This window comes from Oncorhynchus tshawytscha, linkage group LG07 (assembly GCF_018296145.1).
Source record: "Oncorhynchus tshawytscha isolate Ot180627B linkage group LG07, Otsh_v2.0, whole genome shotgun sequence".
In the NCBI taxonomy this organism is placed as follows: domain Eukaryota; kingdom Metazoa; phylum Chordata; class Actinopteri; order Salmoniformes; family Salmonidae; genus Oncorhynchus; species Oncorhynchus tshawytscha.
This window is the reverse complement of record NC_056435.1, coordinates 28,567,098-28,576,615: the sequence shown is the minus strand read 5'-3', so window position 1 is coordinate 28,576,615 and position 9,518 is coordinate 28,567,098. Positions and strand designations below refer to the sequence as shown.

Genomic DNA, 9,518 nt, shown 5'->3' with positions numbered 1-9,518 from the left:
AGGTTCTGGTACTGTTTATATTGAGGTGCAGGAGCGCCACAATTCTTAAGCTAATATGAGGAACAGAAGCTCAAGCAGTAGAAAAAAATGAGGTGCCTGTACTCTGCTCCGGTGAGCTCCTGCCCAAGTCAAGCACTGCTTCTTATCCTAGTGCAAATAGCCTACAGCTGTGTCTGTAGGCCCACAATATTTTATACAATTTTGCAACTTTGCTAGTGCAAGCTTTGGGCTAGACCCAACTTAATAGATACAATGTTTCAAAATAGTTGCAGACAGGCCATGTGTAGCCAGTGATTTATAGAATATTTAATTTTATCAGGTTATTTTCTACCTGCAGGCTGCAATGTTTCTATGGTAGGCTATTTTGTTTCCTTCTGGTTATCTAGATCTCTGGTGCCCTCTTGAGGCACGTCTTATATCAAACTAAGTTTAAAGCGTCAGATCAATGCCTATAGTTGAATTTATTAAAACACAAGGTATGTCTATATATGGAAAAATACACTTACAAATTTCAAACAATGAACTGGTCAAAATAACAGAACTTTCGGTCAACAAAATATTTATTTAGTTGGGGAAAGCCCTAGCATGGTTAACTGGGGTCTCAGCCTTGTTGGGTTATGAATTGGCTGTGAGCTGCAGTCAGATTACTGACAATCCTGTCCTCAATCTCTACATCTCTGCTTGCTTCCTCATCTGTGAGTACCAGCTCGGCCTGAGTGTCAGGGGTCACCACCACTACATAACCTCGTCTGGTGTCCAGTACATTGGCTACCACAGCCTGGTGCCGATAGGTGGCCAGAGCCCGCCGAGCTCTGTCCAGCAGGATGGATGGGTCTGTTTCCAGCTTGAAGGAAATCACAAATGCTTGAGGGGCCCAGTCCTTCACCAGCGGCGACAACATCTTGGGGACCATCTTCATACTGATCTACAGGACAGGAAAGAATCTTGACTTAACAGTGGATCTCTAATAAAGAGCATGTGCCGTTGTATTTGATGGCTTTCTTTACTCACCTGAAGTGGTCCATTGGAAGACTGGATCTTGTGCTCTGGCATGTCAGACGCTGGGATGTAGAAATCCGACACTGCTGCAGCCAAATAAAACATAGCGTTGGACCCTGAGTGGAATGAACATAGAGCGCATGTTAGTTATCCCTGCACATGCAGGTACTGTACATCTTAACAAGCCCTGCTACCACTAGTTGAGTGTCAGTACCTACCTATGGGGCTGAGTGCCTGTGCTGCTGCTTTGAGGAGGTGCAGGTACTCGGACAGGGTGCTGAACTCCACAGGCAGAAGAAGCCCTGCCTTTTTCACAGCCTGGTAACGCATCAGGATTTTGGCAATGTTGGGAAGTGCCTGCTGGTTGACCACGACTTGGTCAGAGACCGAACCCCCCTTTCCACTCTCCAGCTGTAGGCTGTCCAGCAGATTAATCCCAGAGTAGAGGCGTGTGAAAGGATATAAGGAACGGTGTCTGTGCAGGAAGATCACAGCATAGCCTGACTCAAGGAAGTACTCTGCCGAGGAAGCTCCGCGCCGGCCACTGCTGAAGTTATCCAGGAAGCGGACGGTGCGGGACTCCAGGGGGACTTTGGTGCCTCCTGAGGTGATAAGCACTACCCTGTGCCCTGCAGCCCTGTGCTGCACAGCAAAAGCTGCCATCTGCCCTTTGACCTCCTCTACATGGGAGGGAACAGCAAACTCTTCAGACAGCTTCCCTTCTGCAGTGAGGGTCCTGGGGTCTGCCATGCCTGGTTGGCCGAGGAGAGGGGGGGAACATCAGCTTACAAGACAAATATTACATTGAAAAGGAATGTGAAACCTAACATGCATTGCAGAGTATGTAATTAAGCAATAAGGCATGGGGGGGGGGGTATATGGCCAATATACCACGGCTAAGGGATGTTCTTATGCACAACATGGAGTGCCTGGATACAACCCTTAGCCATGGTATATTGGCCGTATACCACAAACCTCCAAGGTGCCTTACTGCTATTATAAACTAGTTAACAACGTAATTATAGCTGTAAAAATAAATGTTGTCATACCTGTGGTATACAGTCTGATATACCACGGCTGTCAGCCGCTCAGCATTCAGGGCTCAAACCACCCAGTATATAATTTGGTTTAAAGCTGCAATATGTAACTTTTTGGGTGACCAAACCAGATTTACATACAAAATGTGAGTTTTAGATCTATATTTCTCATCGAAAGCAAGTCTAAGAAGCGGTAGAACTGTTTTGTGTTATTTCTATGCTTCACATTCTAATGTTTCGTTTTTGCGTCTTTTGGTTTTGTACACCAGCTTTACACTGCTGAAAATGCAATATTTTTGGTTATGGACAAGATATTTCACAGCGGTTTAGATAGAACAACGATTCTCAACACTATACCTGTTTTTTTGTTGTTGTCACAAACTGAAATTAGGGGAACTATTCGAATTTTAACAACCAAGAAATGGCCGTGCACCGTTAAAGTCGTGGAGGAGCCAAGCCATCAAGCTCTTAGATAATGTACGTTTTTGGTAGGAATAAGGATACTTGTGACCTTGACAAACTTTTGAGGGGACGAACAGTAGTCACTGGTTGATTATTTGAAAGAGTATCTGGTTTGCCTCTATGATACGTAAGTATGTTAGAATCACCTTTGTCTACTAGCTACAACTTTACTGCACTTTACAGCAGTTAACGTTATGCCTTAGAAAATGCGGTTCACACTAGCTGCTATTACAAGGAAGTTCATTGGCATGGAACACGCACCTAAGATCATTCGGCTAATGTTGCAGTTATCAGTGAATTAGCTTAATATTCATATGAATCTTATTCATTAATAGAAACATTCCTTACTTTTAAAAGGCACCGAGGGAAAAACGTAGCTGATGATTGAGAGGTACCGGGCGACTTCCGGATGCTGTCTGGCGTGATGTCTTCTTCGATTAGCTACATTCATTGGAATGTAAAGAACTCGGAATTATGTCGCCGCCTAACGGCGTGGAGATTGAATTGCCAGGTGACTGCATTACAAATGATTTCAACAACAAAGGGAATGTAAAGGGGCTAGCCTATACATTGTGTTTCAGTTATTTATCACACTTAAACAATTTTTTCAGATATAATAATAACCCACGTAGTGATTCAGTGGCCCTTTTCCTAGATACTTTTAGTCACAGGCAAACAACCTCCTGTCCCATGAAGGTCCAGACCTGGCAGAGGCTGTAGTAAGCTTCCTTAGAAAGGCTATACAAATAAGGCAAACTTCAAACAAAAGTCTGAGACTGCAGGATTACCACTCCGCTGCCAGCAATGAAGTGATTCAGGGGGAACACCTGAGCTAAAAATCAGCGACAGGACAAGTGCACTACCTACAAGTCCACATCTCTTGGCAGATGCTGTAGTCCTGAAAGCAACATATAGGAGAAGATAGTGGAAACTGAGGTTTTGTTTGAAACTGCTAGTGAGTCGGGTGAAGATAATAGCACAGAGATGAATGGGTTGTGATTGAATAAGTGGGATGGATATTGTTTTGTCGAAGTGTCAATTTCTGTATTTTGTTTGGTGTTGTTTTGCAGTCTTTCACGCAATGGATTTGTATTTTCTCATTCAATACCCCGCCCAGCTGGTGGCGGTAATGCACCATTAATATTGGATGCCAAGCGCCGTTAAACCCCATCGAAGAAGAAAAAGAGGCTATAATCCGCTTTCAGTGAGCTCCAAAAGGGACAGTGACACATGTTTTGTTGTTTTGTCTGTGCTCCAGCACTTTGGATTTGAAATGATACAATAACTAAGAGGTTAAAATGCAGACTTTAAGCTTTAATTTGAGGCTATTTTCATCCATATCGGGGGAACTGTTCAGAAAGTACAGCAATTACAGCTTGTGACGCTACAAACTTGTTGGATGCAATTGCTATTTGTTTTGGATGTGTTTCAGATGATTTTGTGCCCAATATAAATGAATGGTAAAAAAATGTATTATCATTTTTGAGTCACTTTTATTGTAAATAAGAATAGGATATGTTTCTAAACACTTCTGTATTAATATGGACGCTACGGTGATTACGGATAGTCCTGAATGAATCGTGAATAATGATGAGTGAGAAAGCTACAGACGCACAGTTATCATACCCCCAAGACATGCTGACCTCTTACCATTACACTAACAGGGAAGGTTAGTATTTTTGGGGGTGGGTATGATGAACTGGGTTTGGTAGATGCCAGGATAATGGTCTGGGGCTCTTTTTCGTGGTTCGGGCTAGGCCCCTTAGCTCCAGTGAAGGGAAATCTTAATGATACAGCATACAATTACATTCTAGATGATTCTGTGCTTCCAACTTTGCAGCAAAAGTTTGGGGAAGGTCCTATCCTGTTTCAGCACGACAATGCCCCCGTGCACAAAGGGGGACTGAGGCTGCTACCCTGACCTTGGTGAACATGGTGGCTAGTCACCTTCATGCTAAATCATATCATCACATTTTATTGATTGATTTTAGTCCAGCTTTCAATACAATGCAAATACACACACTGCTGAAACGACTACTGTACCTGAATGTCAACGGAGGACTCGCAGGTTGGATCAAGGACTTTTTAACTGACCGCCCACAGAGGGTCCTCATGAATGGGGCCTTCTCTGATGTACTGACCCTGAACACAGGGGTATGTCCTTTCACTGTTGTAGTTCTCTATCTACACTAACGAGATGAAGAGCAGAGGAAACAATGTGAGCCTTTTAAAGTACGCGGATGACATGGCTACATCTGATGCTACATCAGATGGGGACAGCTATTTTAAACAGACCAACAACCTTCAAGAATGGTGTCTGTCAAGTGGCCTCCACATCAATGTGGAAAAGACAAAGGAGCTGATCATCAAGGGCAACAACTTGCCAATGTCCCAACCACTCTCTCTGAACGACCAACCAGTGGAGGTGGTTGAGGGTTTTAAATACCGAGGGACACAAATTGATAACAAGCTAAGTTTTTACAGAGAATGCAGACTCCAGTTGTAAAAAAAAAAATTAAGCAAGCCAACGCCTGTTCTTAATCAGGAAATGAAAGGGGTTTGAGGTCAGCCAGGATGCTTTGGAGAGGGTGTACTGCAGCTTGGTGGAGAGCATCCTCACGTTCAATATGACAGTCTGCTATGGTAATCTGAGTGTGAGGAGCAAAAGGAAACTGACCAGAATAGTAAACACAGCCAGCAAAGTAATTGGTCGACCACATGCACATTTGAGAATTCTGTTCCACAAGGCAACCAAAAAGAAGGCACTGGCTGTTGTTGGCGTCCCCTCCCACCCGTGCTTCAGAATGCCCATGTGTAACAGTATAACTTTAGACCGTCCCCTCTGCACACATCAACAACAGTCACCCACGAAGCATCGTTACCCATCGCTCCACAAAAGCCGCGGCCCTTGCAGAGCAAGGGGAACTACTACTTCAAGGTCTCAGAGCAAGTGACGTCACCGATTGAAACGCTATTTACCGCGCACCGCTAACTAAGCTAGCCGTTTCACATCCGTTACACTCACCCCCCTTTTGACCTTCTTCCTTTTCCGCAGCAACCAGTGATCCGGGTCAACAGCATCAATGTAACAGTATAACGTTAGACCGTCCCCTCGCCCGGGCGCGAACCAGGGACCCTCTGCACACATCAACAACAGTCACCCTCGAAGCATCGTTACCCATTCTCCACAAAACCGCGGCGCACCGCTAAACTAGCCGTTTCACATCCGTTACACATGGCCAAGAAAAACGTGTTCAAACATTCACTCGTTCCTTGTGCTGTTGGACTACTAAATGCAAAGTACATTGTATCGGTATATGTACTTATCTATCTAGTGCAGTTGGGACAGTGGTCGGTTGGGAGTGAATGTATTAATGTCCTCTATGTTGTTAGTGTATGCAACATGATGGACTGACTGGTTTAAATGTGTATGATGTGAGAATGTATGTGTATGTGATTACTTTAATTAAGGTGATGCCAAAGAAAAATGTCCATCCTGGATGGACAATAAAGTTATATTCTATTCTATTAATGATTTTGGAATGAGATATTCGGCATGCAGGTGTCCACATACTTTTGGTCATGTGTATTTGGACAGGAAGAAATATGAATTGCAACCTGTTTGCGGCGCAAGTGAAGCATTTTCAATGTTAATCCACTGGAGGTGCTGTTGCCTCACTAAAAACTGGATGAGGAAACTGAAATGATACTGAACTAGACTAGCTCAGATTAGACGTTTTTGAGTCCAGCAAGGTATGATGAATTGACCGAAATGTCGATGCATGTCTCATGAATATTAACATTATTAAGATCCTAGCTGACAGGATGCTTCTAAAAACAGTGCAAAATATCTAAAGTCAATAAAATAGCAAAATAATTAATTTCTTGCAAATAAATATGACCTCTAGTAGTACTGTAGTAACTCCTGTAATAAGATTATTAAGAGCTAACACCTCGAACACACCTACAGTATTTTTACGCAAAATGGTACGCAACATCATCTGGATATGTGTGCAACAAAATTTCAGCTTTCACATGCTACCATTTCCGCCAAGCCATCGATCTATGCATTACAATTCGATGCATACCTTCGATATATTCAACGTATGCACCACAAAGAACGCACTGCAACAGCCTCTACAACGCAATGCAGTATGGCTAATGCAGAGTTCCACTGGAAATGAATATACTTCTGGTGTACCAAAATACAAAGCACTGCTGGAGTGATCGAGGCGTAAGAACACATAGAAACAACTTTTTTTTGTATTTAGTTGTTATTACAATGATTGAGTAAATATGTGTTGTTATTCTTATTGTTATTCTTACTACAGTTATTACTATTGTTGTTTTTATTAAAGTAGTTGAAGAAGAGAGGACAGTGAAGTAGGGGACTAGTTTTTGTGGCTGTGTACATCTCCAAGTGCAGTTTGTAATTTGTGTCGTTCTCATGTTTCATGAACATTATTAAGATAATGCTCAATGTAGCTGACAGGATGCGTCTAACAGTGTAATAGATCTAAAGAAAGTCAAGAAAATAGCTAAATTAATAATGTCTTGCTGATAAATATAACCTCGAGTGGTACTGTAGTACGAGTATTAATAGCTAAGAAACATTTTTTTTTAAATCACGTATGTTGTTGTAATTATAATGATTGAGTAAATATGTGTTGTTATTATTATTGTGAACGTAGTTCTAGCAGAGGCAGAGAGAGAGGGGGGACAGTGAAGTAGAGGACTAGTTTTTGTGGCTGTGTACATCGCCGAGTGCAGTAATGTAGCCAGTGCAGTTTGTAATTTGCGTCGTTCTCTGAATTGTATTGAAAGTAGTTCCGGGTATTTTTTTTTGTTGTAGCCTGTGTAGAAAACGACAGAGTCCCGGATGTTGGCTGTCGAGACTGGACTCGAGAGAAAGGCGAACGGGAAAAGGCAGAGAAGCCGAAGAGGGACGACACTGGCGAGAGTTCAACGGGTCTTACCTAGGACAAACTCCAAGAGCATAGGCACCTGAGGGACTTTCTTGTTGAAGAAGAGGTGAAAGGGGAAGGGGCAGATACTTCAATACTGCCCTGGACCAAGGTAACGACCTGACATACCCAGGGTAAGTGAGCTGTAAGAACATGGGAATGGTAGTTGAACTGAGGCCCATGAAATGGACGACTTTCATGGGGGAAGTGAGCTGTACTGAAGTTCTGGGGATTGAGTTCAGCAATCAGGCCTTGATAGTTTTATTTTTGCTGGGACGGGGTGTATAGGGACATCATTCGTAACGATCCAGGTAGCTCGTTTCCTAACACGATAACTAGCATGCTTGATCACAATGCGTAGGTAGCTAGCTATAACTCTCGAACTTGACAGTTAGCACCATTGACAACTGAACAACTTTGACAGCTAACTCCACGGTAGCATTCGTTTTTCCATATCTTTAGCTAACTAGCCATATTGAAAAGAAGCCCGACCATTTTTTGACAAGGTGTGTTGCTAAAAGGTTAGCCATTTTAGCAACATTTATCCAAGCTAAGTTGCTATCGTTAGCTAACTTGGGAATGGGTCACACTGTGCGCACACTGTATTTAGCTGACTCGAGCTAGCCAGCTTGACTGGCTAGTACGTTTGGTCCTTCATCAGCTGTTGGAATGCGTTACGTCTGTCAATTTAATGTTGTCTGACTTTGTGGGATTTCCCGAGATATGGATGATAATCAATGGTCTTAAACGTCTGTACTTTAACTAGCTCATCAAAAATGTATGCATTGTCAAAATGTCACTGGCTAGTTTGGCTACCTGAAGTAAAGAATTTAAGGGGAGGAAAAGCACTTGAGAGCAAGGCTTTGTTGATCAGTTGATTCAGGTTATAGTAGTTCTGACTTGCACAACCGATGCCTCCAGAAACAGGGATGTAACACCAACTCCTGATTTGTTAGCTACAGATTGTACGCCTGATAATGTGACATAACCACATATTGTTGGTGTCCATACTGGGCGTTACATGAAAGCACCATACAAACCACCGCCATAGATTTGATCAATTTAGCTGTTCTTTGCCATATTTTCTTCGTTCTCGATTCCGTGAAAAAAAGTGTATTTTTTTCATTTCCAGTTACAAGTCGATACACAAAACCCAGCGAAAACTCGGATAATATTTTTGTTGTTGTATTGCGTGAGGATGTTCCTCGCCATCGTAGCTTCTGCACATATGGCATTTCCCAGCATCTTTGCAGGAGCCAGGTGTTGGAACCGAAATTATTTTACAATAGTTCTGTTGTGAGCAGAATTTTGTATTTATTTTTTAAATAATTTTTATTTCTGTTGAGGTAAAAAAATAAAGTTCTGAACCAGTTCGAACACCCCGAAAAATTACGGTTCATATAGTTAGTTTTCGTATATATATATATTTTTGTTGTGTGAAATCAACATCGTTTTTACTTTTAGCTCATTAATTTACTCCAATTAGCGCCAATAGAGCAGCAACGCCTAAGATAGTTGTTTACATGTTTTGATTGGTCAGATAATTGCAGGAGCTAGATTTAACTGAAATGTCACAGGTGGGGAGAGGGGCAGACATAGAGGGGGATTGGCTTGAAGCTCTGAACATCATGACGGAATTGGAATGTATTTGGGCTATTACTAGCACTATAACTTCACCGAATTAGATAACTAATAGACAATCTTTTTGAAAAAATGATGTAAAACGTCATTAACCAGTTCTCAAGATTTGAAAATAACGATTCTGTTCTGGAACACTAGAAATCACTTTTGTTCCTGGTCCTGTTTCCGTTGCTCTGAAAATGTACTCATTTTCCCTGAACCGGTTCCAAACCCTGGCAGAAACTAGTTGTTTCAATGCATCACGGCTGCAACCACGTAGTAGATGACAGCTCGTCATACAATGTGACCAAAAACAAAGTTCTGCACACATGTAAGAGGTATTCAGTGCATTTGGAAAGTATTCAGACCCCTTGACTTTTTCCACATTTTGTTAGGTTAGTCTTAACTTTAATATGGAATCGAGTACTTATTTTCC

General features: G+C 42.2%; 2 protein-coding genes across 3 annotated transcripts in view; one reads left to right on the top strand and one right to left on the bottom strand.

The window, feature by feature from the left end:
- Positions 1–441: 441 nt before the first annotated feature.
- On the bottom strand, positions 442–2,960 carry ppcs (phosphopantothenoylcysteine synthetase). Of its 2 annotated transcripts, none has more exons than XM_024426730.2 (4): positions 2,847–2,960; positions 1,218–1,751; positions 1,012–1,115; positions 442–920 (listed from the first exon to the last, which is right to left on the bottom strand). In XM_024426730.2, exons 3-4 carry the CDS (start codon positions 1,023–1,025, stop codon positions 602–604), a joined length of 333 nt encoding a protein of 110 aa, XP_024282498.1. In that variant the 5' UTR covers positions 1,026–1,115; positions 1,218–1,751; positions 2,847–2,960; the 3' UTR covers positions 442–601. The 2 variants fall into 2 exon arrangements, with proteins under 2 accessions (XP_024282498.1, XP_024282497.1); XM_024426729.2 differs by having other exon boundaries at positions 442–925; positions 2,847–2,959.
- Positions 2,961–7,338: 4,378 nt separating this feature from the next.
- LOC112254312 (forkhead box protein J3) overlaps positions 7,339–9,518 on the top strand; it is a 79,772-nt gene continuing 77,592 nt past the window's right edge. Inside the window, exon 1 of the mRNA XM_024426727.2 lies at positions 7,339–7,596. The gene's annotated coding sequence lies outside the window, so the exon portion shown is untranslated. The remainder of the gene's footprint in view (positions 7,597–9,518) is intronic.

Bases quoted from the DNA above. Each gene is read 5' to 3' on its own strand.
- ppcs (XM_024426729.2), bottom strand. From the start codon at position 2,949: ATGAATGTAGCTAATCGAAGAAGACATCACGCCAGACAGCATCCGGAA. The intron at 1,752-2,846 runs GTAAGGAATGTT...TCGGCCAACCAG, and splicing joins TCCCTCGGTGCCTTTTAAAA to GCATGGCAGACCCCAGGACC. The intron at 1,116-1,217 runs GTAGGTACTGAC...CATTCCACTCAG, and splicing joins ACAGGCACTCAGCCCCATAG to GGTCCAACGCTATGTTTTAT.